The sequence below is a fragment of the Ranitomeya variabilis genome, chromosome 4, assembly GCF_051348905.1.
Source record: "Ranitomeya variabilis isolate aRanVar5 chromosome 4, aRanVar5.hap1, whole genome shotgun sequence".
Classification (NCBI taxonomy): domain Eukaryota; kingdom Metazoa; phylum Chordata; class Amphibia; order Anura; family Dendrobatidae; genus Ranitomeya; species Ranitomeya variabilis.
Genome location: NC_135235.1, coordinates 610,825,057 through 610,845,929, shown reverse-complemented (window position 1 = coordinate 610,845,929; position 20,873 = coordinate 610,825,057). Strand labels below are relative to the sequence as shown.

Sequence of the window (20,873 nt, the reverse complement as noted above, 5' to 3'; positions counted from 1 at the left end):
TCGCTGTGTGGGTCCCCGACTTCGCGTTGGGGATTTGGTGTGGTTGTCTTCTCGCTTTGTTCCTATGAAGGTCTCCTCTCCTAAGTTTAAGCCTCGGTTTATCGGTCCTTATAAGATTTTGGAAGTCCTTAACCCTGTGTCATTTCGTTTGGACCTCCCGGCATCGTTTGCTATTCATAATGTGTTCCATCGGTCGTTGTTGCGGAGGTATGTGGTGCCTGTGGTTCCTTCGGTTGAGCCTCCTGCCCCTGTGCTGGTTGAGGGAGAATTGGAATACGTGGTGGAGAAGATCTTGGATTCTCGTATTTCTAGACGGAGGCTTCAGTATTTGGTTAAGTGGAAGGGCTATGGTCAGGAGGATAATTCCTGGGTTGTCGCCTCTGATGTTCATGCGGCCGATTTGGTTCGTGCCTTCCATGTGGCTCACCCTGATCACCCTGGGGGTTTTGATGAGGGTTCGGTGACCCCTCCTCAAGGGGGGGGTACTGTTTTGAACTCCGTTTTCAGGCTCCCTCTTGTGGTCACAGATGGTATTGTGTGACTTTGGTTTTTTGGCTCCCCCTGGTGGTTTGGTTTATTATCCTGCGGGTCTGGCTGGATCAGCTGCCTCGTTATTCACCAGGGAGGCTCCTATTTAGCTCTGCTTCATTTCCACTTGTTGCCGGCTGTCAATGTATTCAGTTCTATTCTGATTACTCCTGATTATCTCGTTTTCTGCCTCTTCAGGATAAGCTAAGTTCTGTTTGAATATTTTTTGCTCATCTGCCTGCAATATGATTTCTGTGTATGATGAGTCTAGTCCAGCTTGCTAATATGTGATTTCTTTTTGCTGGTAAGCTCTGGTTGCTTCCCCCGCATCGTTAGTTGGTGCGGGGGCTCGATCAATCTCTGCGTGGATATTTTGAATAGGGTTTTTTATTGACCGCACAGTTCCCTTCCTATTTTCTGCTATCTAGTATTAGCGGGCCTCATTTGCTAAATCTGATTTCATCTCTGCGTTTGTGCTTTCCCCTTAACTCACCGTTAATATTTGTGGGGGGCTATTCTATATCTTTGGGGTCATTCCACTGAGGCAAGAGAGGACTTTCTTTCCCTCCAGGAATAGTCAGTTTCTCAGGCCGTGAAGAGACGTCTAGGATTTTTAGGTAACGTTCCACGGCTGCCTATAGTTGTTTGCGGATAGGATCAGGTTGCGGTCAATCTAGTTACCACTTCCCCAGAGCTAGTAGTCTGTTCAGTTACTTAGCTAGTCCGACCTGCGATTCTTGCCACTAGGATCATAACAGTCATCACACCCTCGGACCGGAAGCTGCCGCCTGAACCGAACACAGGCGACAGAACTACAAGGGGCCCCTCGGAAGGTGAGTATATGTTTATTTTTTATTTTTTCACCTGTGACATACGTGGCTGGGCAATATACTACGTGGCTGGGCAATATACTACGTGGCTCTGTGCTGTATACTATGTCGCTGTGCAATATACTACGTCGCTCTGTGCTGTATACTACGTCACTGGGCAATATACTACGTCACTGGGCAATGTACTACGTAACTGGGCAATATACTACGTGGCTGGGCCATATACTACGTCACTGGGCAATATACTATGTCACTAGGCAATATACTACGTCACTGGGCAATATACTACGTGGCTCTGCTGTATACTACGTTGCTGTGCAATATACTATGTGGCTCTGTGCTGTATACTACGTGGCTGGGCAATATACTGCGTGGCTCTGTGCTGTATACTACGTCGTTGTGCAATATACTACGTGGCTCTGTGCTGTATACTACGTAACTGGGCAATATACTACGTGGCTCTGTGCTGTATACTACGTAACTGGGCAATATACTACGTCATTGGGCAATATACTACGTAACTGGGCAATATACTACGTGGCTAGGCAATATACTACGTCACTGGGCAATATACTACGTGGCTGTGCAATATACTACGTCACTGGGCAATATACTACGTCACTGGGCAATATACTACGTGGACATGCATATTCTAGAATACCCGATGCGTTAGAATCGGGCCACCATCTAGTGTATGTATAATACTCTGTAAAAGTTTTAGGTGGGTATGGAAAGAAATGCTGCAAAGTAAGAATACTTTCAAAAATAGAACTGATAATAGTTTATTTTTATTAATTAACAAAATGCAGAGTGAATGAACAAAAGAGAATTGTAAATCAAATCATTATTTGCTGTTACTGCCCTTTGTCTTGATCAGTTCTTCTCAATACACTTGCACACAGTTTTTGGAGGAACTTGGCAGGAAGATTGTTGCAAATATCTTGGAGAACTAACCACAGATCTTTCATGGATGTAGGTTTGGCAAAACCTTTTGACTCTTCATGTAATCCCTGAAAAAAAGTCCATGATAGTGAGATCAGGGCTCTGTGGAGGACATGTCATCACTTCGAGGACTTCTTGTTCTTTTTTATGTTGAAGAAAGTTCTTAATGATATTGGTTGTATGATCAGGGTCGTTGTCCTGCTGCAGAATAAATTTGGAGCCCATCAGACGCCTCCATGATGGTATTTCATGATGGGTAAGTATCTGCCTGTATTTCTCAGCATTGATTACACCATTAATTAACCACCCGCCTACTCCTTCTCCAGCCTAGATTTCTTACCGAAGGATGACTCAGAGTCATTATCTTTCACTTCTTCCATATCAGAATACTCACTGCTACTCATTTCCCTTTGCCCAGGAGTAAAAGCTTTATCCTCATCATCAGACTCCTCTTCCCCTTGACACTCCTCAACATCAAGCACTGGATCAGGACAATTGCTCCCATCTTTTGGGAAATCACTCAAAGGGTCGCCAAAGATGGTATTAAGAGCTTCAATCAAATCATCCTGAGAGGAGCTATGAGACTCTCTTCTAGCTTCACAACTGCTCCCTTTTCTCCACCTGTTTCCACACACACAACTGGAAACTTTTTTCCATGTATATAAACCCTACCAGTAGAATTATCCACATTCATGTTCCTGGGGAATATTTTCCCACCTCCTGTGGACCAATTTATTTAGCAAAATGGCTTTCAAGCCCATATACAGTATATATATAGTTGTTTTTTTTGTACTAAAGTAGCTCTTTGACCTTCCAAGAAGCTGGATGAAAACTCATGTAGCATACCTTCACCACTTAATTGTAGCAGATACACAATCCATCCCTCCACTTTTCTATCTTTAATTTAGAGAAAACACCAAAAAAAAACAGGCAAAGATGCTTACCTGTCTAGGCCTCAAAACAAATGCACTATCATGGTGCAGCGGGCCTGAGTAAAGATGGCGACTACACAGATGCGGTAATACCAAATGAGACAGCCAGCCTACAGGGATTGGCTGTTTGGCACACCAGGGCAAATGGATAATCTGCATGCGGCAGTGTTCACATAGAATGCACAGCAACTGGATCACAGCCTATTAATTATCGCCCTGTGGCAGGCTGCCCAGTGCTAACTGTAATGCGTCTCGTGTGAACAGAGGTCACAATTTAAAAAGCCATCAGGGCCCAACTACACCTCAAAAAGTAAAAATAAATAAAGTGCACAAGAACATATCAAAATATGTAAGGTATTAGTTAATATTATGGCCACAATACGTAAGCTGGCAACCACGTCAAGGGTCCTCACACTTGCTAGTCCTACTCTAACAGCAAAAACCACAAAAGGAGGAGAGAAAAAAAGGAGAAAGAAAAAGAGGAATGAAAAATAAAAATCTCTATGGCATTCTTAAAACGGTTCTGTTAAATTAGTAAAGTGAAATCTCTTTGAGATGGCCATCCAAAATGTTATGGTCTTCTAAAGGGGTGGTCTTAAGAACAAAATTCAGTGTACAGGGGAAATCCCATTTGCCCAGTATTTTTGATATGACCTTAATTTTTGAGGAAAGCTTGTGGCCATTTCTCCACCAAGAATAGAGAGTGGACTTGTTCTTGCAATTGGTGACAGTGTCAATAGTAGGATACCACCAGTAAAGCCCCTCACACACATTATAAGAGGAAGAAATCAGCACTGTGATGTCTGATGTATATGAAACACAAAGTCAACAAGATGGTGGTCATAGTATATCCAAACAAAAGGTCAAGTGCATCAGTTAAGAAAATTATGTATTTTGGTGCCCAAGAGTTTTTGATGTAAGGTCAACTGGGTACAGGTGTGGTATCCCTGTTAAATTGTAAAGCGCTGCGGAATATGTTGGTGCTATATAAGTAAAGATTATTATCCCAGGATATATTTTGTACTGCCAAATTCACTGCTCGTAGGGCATTAGTTTGTGAGCTGTGTGTTTAGAGCCTCATTGAGGCTGCTTATGGCCTCCGCAGGGGGCCTCTTTGTCTACTCTCCCATGTACGTTATTATCATTCAAGCACCACTTAGACAGCTCTTCATGGGCATAGATAATTAAAGTGGGATTGACGATAGGAGAGTACAGGGATCAGAGGCCACCCGAGAGCTGCCTACCAGCATGCTACCCCCTCCTTGTGCATGGACTGCCATCCCTGTGTGAGGTGCTGAATGAATGCATTCTTATCACATGAAAACCATGTGGCTGGAGAGGGAAGTCTGCAATTTGGTGCTATGGAGGACAAATTTCAGGAAAATTGCAATTTACAAGGACTGAGCCGAGTTAACACATTGCGTATTTGCAGCCTCCATGTCTTGCATTTTTTTGTCATGGGCCTCTCCTCAAATGTATGTACAGAATACAATGATTATATACTGTGTGATACCACATAATGTTCTCATGTCTCAGTTTTCCCCAGATAGCTCCATTTTGTTTGGAATTGCATTCCTTAGGTTGAAATACTATTTTTTTTAATACATTTCTTGCAAACATATGTTTCATGTTAAAGGATTTACTGAATTTAGTACCCAGGAGAAACAAGTACTAGCTTTTCTAGGTCTAAAACTGGAATGAAAACCCATCTCTGTCCACTCATCTCGATCACTCTTGGCTGAGATAAGTGAAGTTCCTTTTTTCTGTCTTGACATTTCCTGGAATAGCATTGTGTCAACACCATAGCTTACCACTATGTTCAGATATCAATGCCAAACTGACCGACTGACTGAAGTATTCATAGGCATGTCTTTCTTTCCTGATGCATGGAAAAGCATGTTTGAGTATGATGTTCAGTACAAAAGCATACAGCATGTTTCTTTTTTTTCCCTGGAGCCTTTGAGCAATGTTCTTCAGAACCTATATAGTGGCATATATTGGAGGTATACGTTGGAAAACACTCTGACAGAAGGCTGAAACACAATGTGAACAGTCCTTGTAAAAAAAACATTACCCTTATGCTCCAGCAATGTCTTTGAGGCTTTTGTGTCATGTTCTAGACATGGACTAAGGCTTAACAATCCCCTACAACATCAAAGAGGGTACTTGTGCCAAGAGGGTGATGAGAAAATACCCTTTCCCATTGGAACATAAAGTATATTAGAACTTCAAAGGTTGGAGGTTGCCAGATACTTAGGTTGTCAGTTCTTGGTTGAGTTGTCTAAGTATAAAAGTTAATTTCAGTGCAATCTCCTTTAAAATTATTGAGTAGAGAATGACACCAGCATTGTCATGGCCTCGCCTGTTTGCATCTTCTAAACTCTGTGTCTGCTTGTGACCCCGTATTATCGTGTTTTTGCTCCCTCTGTACAGGCCCAAGCTGTTATTCTCTTCAGGCAGGAGTTATCAGATGAACTGCCTTTAATCCTTCTCGTGCCATGCCATGCTTAGTAGCCTGCACAAATTGTTTCCTTGAGGTTTAGCTCATCACTGGCTCTTTGGCACTTTTCTGCCACCTCCTTTTGCCCAATCCGGTAAGTCTTCAGATTCCCTCCCTAAACAATTGGCACTAATTGAGCCTGTTAATCTGATTGCGGCTCCTTCCATCTGGCTAGCTATTCCAGCTCTCGCGACCCTCACCCTCTTTTAATCTTGGCTGTTAGCCTTCGTTCTGCATAATCAGCTTTGAACGGGCTCAGCCGACTTTTCAGAATGCATGTATGTGCCCCTCCTTCACCGAAGAAAATATCTCAATGTAGACATTAGTCGTCTTAAAGCACGTTGCCAACCACAGAGAATATAAAACAACATAAATAGACAGTTGCATTGCCCGAAGTGCTGTGAATCATCAGTATAATTTCATAAGAGCGGGAAAGCCATAACTCTTGGCTCAGCACACACTACTGTTAGGAAATTTCCTATAGGAGTCAGCTATGCCTCAGGTAAGTAACTTTCCATGACTTGCCTGGCACAGACTAGTAAGTGAAATCATGAGAAAAATGAAGATTATTGATAACCATACAGAGACATAACAGAAATATTTCTTAAAGAAACTCCGTATTTCCTGTGTCGAGATGAGCATTCTGATTCGCAGGACCCAGTTCCAGTGGCCATGTCGTAAGTCCATGACCACCACACAGGAGCCCTGCTAAGCCTCTCCTATCTGTCAGCATACTTGGCCACCTCTTCTAGTTTGTAGGTTCGGCATTATCATTACAGAATGACACATGCATGATGTTGCATCGGTCCTATGAATCGATTCCACCAGGTAAGCAGAGACATGCAGGGTTCCCATCTAGTGGCCATGGATCACAAACGTGACCACTGGACAGAAACCCTGCTAACCTTCAAGCATCCTCAGCAACCTCTTCTGATCAGTAGGTCAGCATGACACACACATAATGTAATGCTGGTCCTACGAATCTATGCTGTTGACCATAGCCTCCAGACATGAGCCCTGCGATCCTTTTCCTCCGGAACCCATACCAATGGACGGTGTGGGTCCTGGAGGAGAAGTCTCGCAGGGCTCACGTGAATTCGTTTCGCTTTAGTCTTCATAGGTCACACTTCTGTTAGCCAAGTGTGAGAGCTATGCCCAGCATATGTCTCACTGTCACATCAACCAGGGAAGTGGTTTGAAGCTTCTGATCCCCAATGCAAATTCCTGAAACCATCCAATGCAATTTAAAGAGCTTTTACCCTCTTTGGTGGCAGACATGACATCGGGTTTCCTTAGGTACTTTGGCATGGATGTAATTGGTAGGTGTGCACCCACTTCAGCTAGACCATTGACGCCACCCCTTGTAAAACACAGATGGTCCTGATGGCGACTTCTCACACTAAGTATCATGGTTGTGGCTCCTCCAACCATTTGGGTGAGTTTTTTTCCTCAAAAATAGCCCTTTTGAATGGTATATTATTTTTCATTTGATCTCCAAAATAAAATCACATGGTTCAGCAATGACAATGGTGGAGCTAAATATGATCGGTATAACCCTTTACCTGACCTTGAAACATCTCAATTCTCGGGTCGTTTACTATAGTTATTGTTTTTACTGCAATGTTGTCAATTTATTATCACCTCACTATTATGGTTAGGACATTATAAGTTACTCTGGATCAGTTGTATTTTTTAATGAAAGCTTGACATAGTTCTTCTCTATCATTCAAATCTCAGGCTAATGATCCATCCTTCCTCCGTGCTTTACACTGCAGCTTTCCTTTTTCAAATTGGCTGTTGTGTAAAAGCACAAGCTCAACATGATTCCTCATAATTTATTTTCATTCCAGAAATATTATCAATTCCATGCAACTAAACCACAAGCGAGACGATCAAGTAGCTGGCTAGGGGGATCTCTTCGGTGGATCTTGAAGGACAGACAATGACTGAATACTAAAATTGTCCATGTTACATGAGGAAAGTGTCTGAGTATTTGCCTGACCAAAGCTGTCATCACTGAGAGGAGAAACCGTACAATATATGAGAGCAGTTCTTGAATTATTAATAGGCGGAGGAGACGGTCTCAGCATTTCCTGAGCCAATACAATGGTCCTTTCTTACACTGATTTAAGGAAAATATCATTTCTGTCCAATTTCGATCGCATAAGATGTTTTGAACAATAGACAGAGAATCTCAGAGATGTTGGTCAGTCCATGTGTAATATGCCAGAACTCATATTGAAGGGGTTGTATGCAGTTGCCTCACCTTCATTGATTTTATCAACACAGTACAATGCGTATAGGTGGTGTTGTGCTAAGGGCTGCAGCTAAGCGTACTTGGTTGGACCCCCATTGATGGTCTATCGTAAAGCTCGCCAAACATTGGAAATAGCTATGGGTTAAGCGCCCGACTAAGTGTCTGTATGTTCTGAATGGGGAGAAGGGTACAAGCCATTGCCAGACTCTTTTTAATCCCAATAGCAGATGTCACGGGACACCTCTGTACACATTAGATGGTCAGTTGTGTGGCCAGCTCAAAGATTTCAATCAGCAGACAGCCATCATCTCCCGACTCCCCATACACACAAGCCCTCGGCTGAGCATTCACGTTTTCAATGGGGTGAGAGCAGAAAGCTGCTGGCAATAGATTTTCTTCCCTGAAAAAAACCCAAAGGATTGAGTATTGAAATTCCAGCTGCCCGATCCTTCTCTCCACCAACATCACCTGTCTAGGAACAGTTTGGAGAGCAGACTTACGTATTCATCAGGCGGTCCTTCCAAAATCGGCAACTGACTTTCATCTAACATCTATGAGAGCCTTAAAGGGAAGGGGTTGTCCGGTTAATTCAAGTTAACACCTATCTTGCAGATAGAGTTCACAAAAAGAATCCAGTTGGCACTCCAATCTATTGCGGTGCTTGTGATAGGGATGGCGTCCTGCTTTAAATCACCACACAATTGTGCCAGTCTTCTTACTACTGATTTCTACCGTCAGGGTAGGTGATAACATGCTGATCAATGGATGTCTCACTTCTGGGACCCACACCGATAGTCAGATTGGGGAAATTTTATCCACAACAGGGAACTATAATCCCTGTAGGGAATAAATGGAGCGCAGGTCGCACGTGCACACTGCCACTCCATTCTTACAGGGATAAAAGTTCCCCATTTTGCCAATCGCTGCTGGTCCGAACAGTTGTGCCACCACCGATCAACAAATTATCACCTATCTTATAGATGGTTGATAACTTATTTTTACCGTACAGCCCCTTTATGTCCCAATAATGCAATGCTCTCCAGACTTACAAATTGATATTTTATCTATAGTTACCTATATTTCATGGGATTGTGTTCTAGGCTGATTATCTAGGTACATCCCTGCCAGCACCTTTTTCTTTAATAATATCACCATAGATCTACATTCTATTTATTTCTTTTGTGTGGTGGACATGGCCATTCTGGCAAAGTGAAAGTGTCTCTGAGTCTGTGGCCTAAAAATGGGAGTGACCTCACTTTGATAACAGTGAAGAAGGAAAAGACACCAAGTAATCGCATGCACTTGTGAACTTGTAATCTGAGAAAGTGGCCAGGAGACCAGACTACAGTTCTGAAGGTTGTCATATTTGACCTACACCTCATTGAAATGACACTGGTAGAATTTGAAAAAAAAACCTGCAGAACTTTGGAAAAAAATGTCCCCCACTGATTCCCTTATGTGATAGGAGACAACTGAGATTTAACACAGTATTAAGGGGCATCAAAAACATGAAGCAATCTGCAGATTTATAACCTCAGTTGCTAAATGGAAAGGGACAATGGACAGCAACCCCCTTTGAGATAGATAGTGACTCTCTCCACTAGGCACCATGTACAACCTTCTGTAACACTTAAATGAAAACTATGGTAAAGAGGGCCAACCAGTCCTGCTGGGAGTTTTCGTCTTTTCTTATGACCTCTTTAATGAAAATTACCTAAGGACAGAACTCATTTGGAGATCACAAGTAGGTAGTGACTTCCACACTGTAAATTTCTGGAACCATGTTCCTTACCTGACCTATCTATCGCAATTAACGACATCACACTTTTCCCCGTACTGAAAGTCCGCTGCATCGGAGTAACCCTTGACTCTGCCCTGTCCTTCAAACCCCACATCCAAGCTCTTTCCACCTCCTGTCGCCTCCAGCTCAAAAATATCTCCAGAATCTGACCTTTCCTCAACCGTCAATCTCCTATAATGCTTGTGCATGCCCTCATCATCTCCCGCCTTGACTACTGCAACATCCTTTTCTGTGGCCTCCCTGCTAACATCCTTGCACCTCTCCAGTCCATCCTTAACTCTGCTGCCTGACTAATTCATCTCTCTCCTTGCTACTCCCCTGCTTTCCCCCTCTGCAAATCTCTTCACTGGCTCCCATTCCCTCAGCGTATCCAGTTCAAATGACTAATACTGACCTACAAAGCCATCCATAACCTGTCACCTCCATATATCTCTGAACTAATCTCCCGATATCTTCCCTCGCGTAATCTCCGGTCCTCCCAAGACCCCCTTCTCTCCTCCACACTTATTCGCTCCTCACCCAAACGCCTTCAAGACTTCTCCTGATTATACCCCATCCTCTGGAATTCTTTGCCCCAACACGTCCAACTATCAACCACATTCGGATCCTTCAGACGGAACCTGAAAACCCACCTCTTCAGGAAAGCCTACAGCCTGCACTGACCCTGCTGCCTCCTCACCACTACCGAAGCTACCTCCTCACCAACACCGGAGCTCCTGCAACCCTCAACCTATTGTCTCCTTCCCCAGCATCCTCTAGAATGTAAGCCCGCAAGGGCAGGGTCCTTGCCCCTCTGTATCAGTCTGTAATTGTTAGTTTGCTTACTGTAAGTGATATCTGTAATTTGTATGTAACCCCTTCTCATGTACAGCACCATGGTGTCAGGACTCTGAACATTTTTTACCTTTTGTGCATTACTGCCCTTTTCCAAGATGGCGTCTTTGGTCTCATGTGCACTGTGTCTTCCTGCTATAAAACTCCACCCCAGCCTTCAGTCTGTGCTAGAGAATTCTGCCTTGCATCCAGCTCCTGACCTCTGACTACTACTAGCTACGACTAGCTACTCCCTGGCTATACACCTGCTCCTGTGAACCTGTGTGGTGATCCTGCTACTCAGCTCTGAGTTCCTGCTGCATACACAAGTTTCCAGTAATCCTCCTTCATCTGGTGTTCGTGTTTACTTCCATCTGCATTTGCTGGACATGTAAGCTGTTTCTGCTTTGCAATAACCTGAGACTATTAACCAGGCCTCCCTGGTTGAGCTAAGATATGATTTGAACTGCCTAATAAGCATATCTATCTGTGCCTGGACTAAGACAAGGATTTATTCGTGTCAAGTATCCTCAAGAATAACTGTGCTTCATAGACTTTCTGCTTGATTGCATTTTCCTCTGAAGTTTCCTATAGACTGCTAAGCTGCGTTTATTATTTGCACCAAGTCTTGTGGACTTGAGTTTCTCTCTGCACCTGTTTGAATCACCGTGTGATAATATAGACTTTACCACTTATAAAACTGTGTCCTGTAGTTGTCTTGTTCCACGCAAAGAGTCTCCTGAGTTATCCCCTATAATTATTACACATGGAATCAATGGTGCTATATAAATAAATGATAATAATAACCATATACAACCTCGTGTGGAATTGAAATGAAGGTTTTAATAAAGAGAAAATCCACCAGTCTTACTGATTGTGTGTATCTTGGGAGCTTTTCTTATTAGTTGTTCTCTGATGGGTAAATGATGAACATTTACATCCATTTATTTAAACAGAAATTCGGACTCTGGGAAATGAGTTGGATGTGACTCTTTAGCTTTTTGAGAGCATTTGAGAGAGATATAACACTTGATCTTGTTGGCGGTCTCACTTGATCACTGACAGCCGTCTCCAGTGTAGAGAAAAGGGTGTCAATCAATCAGCGACTCCACCCTCTGGACTCAGGATGTATTTCTCCAGTAGTGGGAAGGTTTCAGTAGCCTGAGAAATAAGAGTATCTGCTATATAGGCAAACTATGTGGTCGCTTTTTGTCCCTTGGAGAGACAGGGACCAGCCCTCTTTGCTACTAGTTTGTAAGAATCTGTGCATATAATTTTTTCTATCACTTAATAAAAGTCAGACTTGACTGTGAAGGTCTACGTGGTGTGCATGGGAAGCTTTAGTTGTGTTGGCTTCAGCTGTTCAGGACATTACTAGGATGGAGTTGACCTGTTGACTTGGTTACTGTAAGTTGCTTTTGACAGGGTATCAGATGTGACCAAACAAGAGTTGTGTTACTTGTGGCCACGGCTCCGAGCATCATCTTACACTTTAGGCTTCAGCTGAAACAATGACTGTCTAAAGAGCTCATTCGTTGCTCATAGATGCTCAACAAGCCCTGTACCCTTCGGGAAACATAAAGGGGTCATAAATTATAAATAAAGCCTAATATATTAAAAGTTCTGTAACTAAAATCAGGGGCATAGCTATAAGATGTGCAGAGCTGACACCCTGGTTCTGGTGCCTGAGGTGGTCCATGAGCCCCAATTCAATAAGTAGGACAGTATATGGGGGCCATGTTACAGATTTTTCAGTGGAGTCCAGGAACTTCAAGTTCGGCCTCTGTCTATTTTACTTGTGTTTCGATTTGTCCCTCTTTTCAAGATATCTGTCTGCTTGCTGTCAGTGAAGGATGGCATTGTTGCCTACACCTTTAAAGAAAATGTCATCAGTACGAGTGACCAGTTCATTAAGCTGTACAATTAATATCCCATTTAGTTGTTTCTAATTTGGTCTTACGCATCAGTCAACCCCTTTCCCTTTTGGGACATATGGACACCACACCATAGAGAGGGGTCTCCCACTTGGAACCAACCTCAATATACGCAGACCCAATATATGCAGATGAAATGTCTGGCTTGGTGTAGTTTGTGCTGGAAAAATCAGATGTTTGCTGTTTCGGCGCTAACCTGAGGGGCACTTTTCTAAGATTCCAGTAGACCTTGAATAAAAAAAAATGCATTCTTATGTAAAGCTACATTCACCCCTTCACCATACTAGTCTATCTAAGCATCACACTGGTCATAAACCAGGAGAATGAGGATGAACATCATTTATCATTACTGACGCAAGGTGATGATAGTTTGGTAATGGTCATGTCTATGGCTAGCCTTCATAAAGCTGCTTATATGTATGCAATCTTTGGTGGACTCCTGGTTTAGCTATTTCCAATGGGGACGTTTTTATTGGTCACAGTTAGAGGAAACTTCTTTATCCATAATTGAGCCTTATTGCTCTTGCATGATTAAATCAGGAGTGTGATGAATAAATCTTATATATTCATATTATCTGAGTAACATAACCCGGGTAACATACATATGTGTCCTGTAATAAGTATCTCTTAAGATGAAAGGCTCCCTGGCCAATAAACTGCACAGTCATCATTATAATCACTCATCATCCTCTAATTATATCATTTCCGCAGATTGATGGGAGAAATTAGCAATGAGTAACAATGCCTAAAAGGCTAAGTACTATGCACAGTGGACCTGGTCATATCCCAGGACAATGACCTCTCCCAAGTGTCTAGAATCCATCAGTATATATAATATATATATACTGCTCAAAAAAATAAAGGGAACACTAAAATGCCACATCCTATATATCACTGAATTAAATATTTCATATTCAATAAACATAAAAATTATCAATGTAAATCAAAATTAATATCCCATGGAGGTCTGAATTTGGACTGATACTCAAAATCACAGTGGAAAATCAAATTACAGGCTGATCTAACTTCAGTGGAAATACCTCATGACAAGGAAATAATGTTCAGTTGTGTGTGTTGCCTCCACGTGCCTATATGACCTCCCTACAATGCCTGGGCATGCTCCTGATGAGGCAGCGGATGGTCTCCTGAGGGATCTCCTCCCAGACCTGGATTAAAGCATCCGCCAACTCCTGGACAGTCTGTGGTGCAACATGACGTTGGTGGATGGTGCGAGACATGATGTCCCAGATGTGTTCAATCGGATTCAGGTCTGGGGAACAGGCGGGCCAGTCCATTGCTTCAATGCCTTCATCTTGCAGGAACTGCTGACAAACTCCAGACACATAAGGTCTGGCATTGTCCTGCATTAGGAGGAACCCAGGGCCAACCGCACCAGCATATGGTCTCACAAGGGGTCTGAGCATCTTTTCTCAGTACCTAATGGCAGTCAGGCTACCTCTGGCGAGCATATGGAGGGCTGTGCGGCCCTCCAAAGAAATGCCACCCCACACCATTACTGACCCATTGCCAAACCGGTCATGCTGAAGAATGTTGCAGGCAGCAGATTGCTCTCCATGGCGTCTCCAGACTCTGTCACATCTGTCACATGTGCTCAGTCTGAACCTGCTTTCATCTGTGAAGAGCACAGAGCGCCAGTGGCGAATTTGCCAATCCTGTTGTTCAGTGGCAAATGCCATTCGTCCTGCATGGTGTTGGGCTGTGAGCACAACCCCCATCTGTGGACGTCAGGCACTCAGACCATCCTCATGGAGTCGGTTTCTAACCATTTGTGCAGACACATACACATTTGTGACCTGCTGGAGGTCATTTTGCAGGGCTCTGGCAGTGCTCCTCCTGTTCCTCCTTGCACAAAGGTAGAGGTAGCGGTCCTGCTGCTGGGTTGTTGCCCTCCTATGGCCCCCTCCATGTCTCCTGGTGTACTGGCCTGTCTCCTGGTAGCACCTCCAGCCTCTGGCCAGTACGCTACAAACCTTCTTGTCACAGCGCGCATTGATGTGCCATCCTGGATGAGCTGCTCTACCTGAGCCACTTGTGTGGGTTGTAGAGTCCGTCTCGTGCTACCACGAGTGTGAAAGCACAACCAACATTCAAAAGTGACCAAAACATCAGCCAGAAAGCATTGGTACTGAGATGTGGTCTGTGGTCCCCACCTGCAGAACCACTCCTTTATTGAGTGTGTCTTGATAATTGCCAATTATTTCCATCTGTTGTCTATTCCACTTGCACAACAGCATGGGAAATTAATTGTTAAACAGTGTTGCTTCCTAAGTGGACAGTTTGATTTCACAAAAGTCTGATTTACTTGGAGTTATATTCTGTTGTTTAAGTGTTCCCTTTTTTTTGAGCAGTGTATATATATATATATATATATATATATATATGTACATATATATATATATATATACATACATTATGGACTGTCCAGGTAAAAGAAGATGGCATCAAATACCCCAATCAAAATCAGACTCCCTTCTGAACCAAAGCCAATGGATGACCTGGCTCTTGAATCTCCTGCCGTCCCATCCCTTGTAGAAGAAAGGGTCTTGGATATGTGGTCACTTTGCAAATTAAGATTTTCTGTGGACAGAGTAAGACGTATACTGCTTGTGAGATGAAAAAAAGTTCCAGCGTTGGTTCACATGACCGAATAAGAAGGCTGGGCTGGTTTTCATTTTACTCATGTGACTTCATTCTAAATTATTTGGTAATTTTATGTTTCTTTGGACAAAAGGAATCCTTGTACTCGATCCCACCGACCATGGAGGGTAGGGATGGATCAAGCCGAACTTGGTCTATCTTCTACAACAGTGGGCCCCAACCTTTCTTTCTTGGAGAGCCACATTCAGCTCTGAAAGAGTGGGTGACATCCTGCTCCCGAACCCATCAAAGTAGTGACACCCATAGCCTTCATCATAGGTATGTCAACCAAAGCTTTCCTACAGAGGTCACACTGACGCACTATACGTGCATACACGAGTTCCCACCTTACTCCCTTTTGGTATTCTTGCATCAAGCACTCCCACCACACTATCACATCCATTTCCTCCAACTGGCAGCATAATCCTATCTTCAGCTTGCCATACTTAATTTATCTCTGCACCCCCAAGGCCAGCATATGTGCATTCAGATTTTCTCTTCTGTTTGGGGCTACTCACAAAAGTCACCATCTGGAGACATACTCTTCATAGCTGTTTGCTAGACCTGGTGCTACTGCACGAAGCTCACAGAGCGAGCTACACAACATGAGCACACGAGTCACATGTGCCTCCCAACATAGGCTGAGGACTTCTGCTCTGCTGGGTCCACAGTGAACAGATAGGATGCCTCCATGATATGAATGCCCTTAACTTGATGTTTTTTTGTATTCGTCTTAGAAACCAGTCAATCATGGAGACCTCTGAGTTTGAAGTTAATATGCAGCGGCATTGATGGTCATCTTGCATGCGGTGCTTCCAATGTGCCAATCACAGTGCCAGTCAGCACCCTAATAAGTTTCATTTTTTTACCCCAAAAATGTTGGATAGAACTTTTTGCTAGCCAGAACGAACATACAAATAAAAAAAAAATAGTGATCCCATAGGTCCATTAATGGTGGCCCCACCATTTATAACTCCAATGTCTGTTATAGTCTCATAAGTGTCAGCCAAAGAATCACAAGTCAGAAATAATATTCTCACAAGTATAAACCACTGTACCACGGCACAAAATTGTTCATCTTCTCTGTGACTCATGTCATTTTCTCTAACTCCCAATAATTTCTATGGAGAGTGGCCATGAATGGACTCTTCTGTTCTTGAAGTTATTGGGTGTGAAAAATGCTGGATCCCACTGCTTTCTTTGACTTTAACTAAATCCTTGATTTATTTTCTACTTTCAAAAGACTGAAAATTGTTTTATTTTTTTTACACCAGCGGACTCTCAGTAGTGAACGTCCTTCTCTCTCCAGACATCTCTGCTGTCCACATAGTCGACAGTGATATGTGCAGCCTGGGGAGAATTCCAGTACATGGTGATTATATGGTGTCATTGCCACCCCCGAGCCATGTAAATCACTGCCGTCTGTGCCGACAGCAGTTAATAATCGGTAGCATAGAAATATTTGGAGATGTGTGCCGACTTACTCCATCACTGGTTTTCTACAGATATACAGTCCATCTAGCACGCTCACGTAGCTACAGCCGTAAGCTGCACACCGGCTAAGAGCGTACAGGCGGAAACGAGATATGAGAGAATCTAATTGAAATATTATTAAATGGCAATTGGTTTTCCAGCTTGAAATAGGAAACAAATCTATATAACATTTGCAGCCACACTGCTCCCACAATTGCGGTTAGCTGTTTTTGGCTGCGTTAACCACATTGCAGCTAAAACAATGCATTTTTGCAGAAGCTTCAGAATTGTAGCAAATTGCATTGTTGTTACCATTAAATTTGAAATTGCTGTAAAACCGTTGTTTTTACCACAATCTCACCGAATTGAGGAAAAACATCAGTTTGTGCCGCCATTCTGGTGAAAAAAATTGCTGTAAAAACTATTTCATTTTAACACGATTTTGAATACTGTCGCAAAAGTACAATGCATTTTTACTGCCGTATTGGAAAACAATGCTGAAATTTTGCACCACTGTTGCAACGTGTGAACGCACGCTAATACTAGTCAGAGACTACTGGAGGCTGACATGACCACCTGAGAACAGATTGGTCACCAGATTTCACAAAACAAACTGCATACGTTATTGAATATGAACGCTTAGCCCTGATGAGACTGGTGTCCTTACTTTGAAAATCCATATCAGAATGGCTGTTTAATCCTGATGCCAAATTTTAGCATTTTATAAGTCAATCTAGGCAGGTAGACTTTTGAAATGGATTATAATTATAAAGCTATTCTGCCATGGATTTTCAAAGTAAGTACACCAGTCTTGTCAGGTCAATGAGCTTTGCTTAATACTGATACACTTACTTTATAGTGAAATCTGGGGACAGTTTTTCACTTATTACAGTATTTTATTATTCCCATATAATAGGTTGATCACAGTTAGTCCAGTAATTTTTAGGAGGACCCTGTAACAAGTGTTCAATATCCATGCAGCACCACCACAGGGGAAATGAACATAGTGCCCATTCAGGTCGCAGACATATCAGGTCCACCAGAGAGAGATAAACTCTTCTTCACACAAAATGGGACTCCTCTATTAATTTCCAAGGGTGTGTGAAAATGTTTTTTCTAAACCAGAAATTGGAAACCATTTAAAAAAAAAAACTTATACAGATACAACAGAAAGAATTATATCCAACTGTTTTTTGGAGAAGAAGCACCTTACCCTCCACCTTTAGAAAAGGGAAGTGAAACCTGCTATTGGCCCCAGAAGTGTTTTTTCTCTTAGTGTGTTGTCAGTACTTGACACTTCCATTAGTTATAGGAGCATCGTCTGCAGTAACGTGCTCCAGACCATACAGTGTGACTTTTCTATGTAGGTGGACTTGCTTTTCAGCAGACTGGGCACACGTGGCACTTGTATATCCACAAAGGAGGATAATAATTATTCTAATGGGAGGGCCACCAGCGCCCTTAGCTATAAATATCCATGGAAAGGATGTGGAATGTTTCACCTTATTATGACTCACTCGATCTATGGAAATGTACAAAAGATCCATAAGATCCCCCCAAAAAACACTAGTCCTTGAGATGTTCTCCATCAAGATATTACCAATATTACAGCATTCACATGGATTAGTTTCTCAGCATCCCTATGTGGCAAATGTGTATTGTTATGATTGTTACACCTACCCTCCCTCTTTAAAGTGGACCTGTACTTCCCCACAAAAAAAAATATATTAGTGTATTTAGATCATCCGTCTACAGGATTTAATTACCTAAGTAATACCTTGATCTAGTTGCCAGAAATTCTATATTCTTGAACAAGTGCATAGACAAACAAGCTGCCCATAGAACTGTGCAAACCATTGATTATTGCTGCTAAGATACTATACAATGATACAATTAGTATTACCTCCACTACATTTTGCCTCTTTTTGGTTATTTTACCCTCATCACTTGCATTACTGTAATATAAATGAGAAACTTTGGGATTCAAAATAGATGGTAGGAATCACGTATCCTGCACAGGAGACTCAAAAGTCAGTATGACCACATCTTGGCCAACTCAACCAAGCTGTGACCAAGATCGACTCGATCTGGTGTCCCAGCTGCCAGACTCCTATCTTTCTTATTTGTATATCGTAAATAGATATTTTGGATCCACACATTTTTAAGGAACAAGAATCTCATAATTTAGAAGGTTACATTATGAAGGATCTTAAAAAAAAATACTGAAAGAAGATCAACATCTAAACATCATTGGCATGACACCATATCCAGCTAACTGAGGTGGATTTTCGCATTTGGGATGTCTGAAATATAGACAGGAATGCATCCAAAAGAGAGCCATTGCCAACCTCTACCAATTTGAGCTTGTCTTTCTAAAACCACTTTGGGAGAGAAATGTAATTTATCAATATTTTTTACATTTCTAGAATGTTTTGTGATATTTTATAAATCTGTCACCACTTGGACTTGATAAGTTTCCCTCTAGTTCTTATGTGCCTTCTATATGCACCAGACATCTTACATTAAAAATCCACTTAAGATTCAGTTCTAAAATTTCAGTGTGAAATTCCATTAACTAATTGGTTACCATACAATAATATAAGGGCACACAAATCAGCATTTCACCAAGGAAGGGTACACTGATATATTGACCAATGACTTCACAAAGGTACGGTAAATGACATGAAGATTTTAGGAGATTACCTTGTCTGATTGAGATGTATCTTTTGTTGGAGGCCATGAAGACAACCTGGGGATGACTTTCTTCAAGATCAAAAAGTTCATCTTTGCCAGGTTTGGAGCTCCGCCCAGATTTCAGTGTTCCTGTAGGCCCCATGGGTGTCAAGTACTTCCCACTACAATCTTTGAATGCCAACTTTCCACCCTTAAACTCCAAAGTATAGCCTGTGCCATTATCAGGATCTTTAACCAACTTTCCATCATTACGTAGGTACCTGTTGTCACAAGTTTTCAAGCAGTACTTTTTATCCTGAAACACCAGGGTGATGAGTGAGTCCACACCCCATGGTATATTACTGTCTGTGGAAATTTCATCTTCTTGAGGGCTCAAATGTGCGTACCTTCTCCTGCTGACGCTGAGTAAGTTAGCCTGTGGATGAATGGCCAGATGCACTGCCCAGAGCTCTGTCTCCGTGATGGTTTGGGCAAAACATGACAGCTTGTCTTCTGAACCTCCAAAGAACCTCTTGTGTATATCTGACTGAAGGGCCCATCTGCCATCAGACTGGGCAGTTATGGTAAAACGACAATCTCCCTCTGGCTTTTCAGACTCACATGAAACATTCCCATCTTTGTCAGCGGACAGATATCTTGCCAGGTGGTGGCTTTTGAGGTAGACCACTGAACTGTCCACCTCATCCTGCTCTAAAGTCCATATCTGCTTTTTCTTCAGGCTTGGAGCAGAGGCATAAACTTTGAAGCCAAAAGCTTCTGCAGTCAGATACTTGTTATCACAATTTATCAAGCCAAACTGTATTTTCAGAATTTGGTGTATCCCATTGGTTGGCATTTTTTTCTCGGTCTTTCAAAATATCTTGTAGATTCCTAAGCGAAAGTGTCTCGTGTTACCAGCAGTCTGAACGCAAAAGGTAGGCACTTAGCAAGCAGCCCTGAGAGATCTGGATTAAAATGAGTGAACTTAGAAGCACCTCAACTTAACACCCAGTGACGCGGTTGTGATCCTCGTCCAGTTGCCCGTACTTTGGGCTGCGTCGGCCGCCTTCCTATAATCTGCACATCGCCATCTCCCTCCCAGACTGGATGCAGAGAAGCTGGACTTTCCTCTTCACATATTAAGCTTAGGACACAGACTGCTCAGCCAAGTGTTTGCTGCAGCCTGTTTAATTGGCCACATCTAGAATTACAAAAGCGATGTCCCTGGTTTTCAATGAACCGCGAGCTGCCAGTAACCAATAGTGGGGCTATTGCATAAACCACAAAGGGCCTGTATATCGGGAAACAATGCTCCTTTTGTTGAGTTGCTTTTCAAATATTCAACTCAGCTGAGTGAACACTTTCTCTCCGCTTAGGCAGAAGCTCTTCCATTCCTCCATCGAAAGCTTCTTTCTCTTCGGGAAGATGTCTTAATTTAGTCTTCCATTGCTGACCATAATAATAATAATAAAAAAAATTCTTCCTGACTCCCTGTGTCCTTCCTCTGACTAAAATGGTACAGGTGGAAAAAA

At 42.5% G+C, this 20,873-nt stretch overlaps 1 protein-coding gene across 1 annotated transcript in view; it reads right to left on the bottom strand.

Annotated features, from left to right (window-relative positions):
• The window catches only part of FSCN2 (fascin actin-bundling protein 2, retinal), a 34,576-nt gene extending 14,072 nt beyond the window's left edge, over positions 1-20,504 (bottom strand). The window contains exon 1 of the mRNA XM_077253377.1: positions 19,372-20,504. Within this exon, the coding sequence (XP_077109492.1) occupies positions 19,372-20,197 (826 nt within the window). The 5' untranslated portion in view covers positions 20,198-20,504. The remainder of the gene's footprint in view (positions 1-19,371) is intronic.
• Positions 20,505-20,873: the final 369 nt, after the last annotated feature.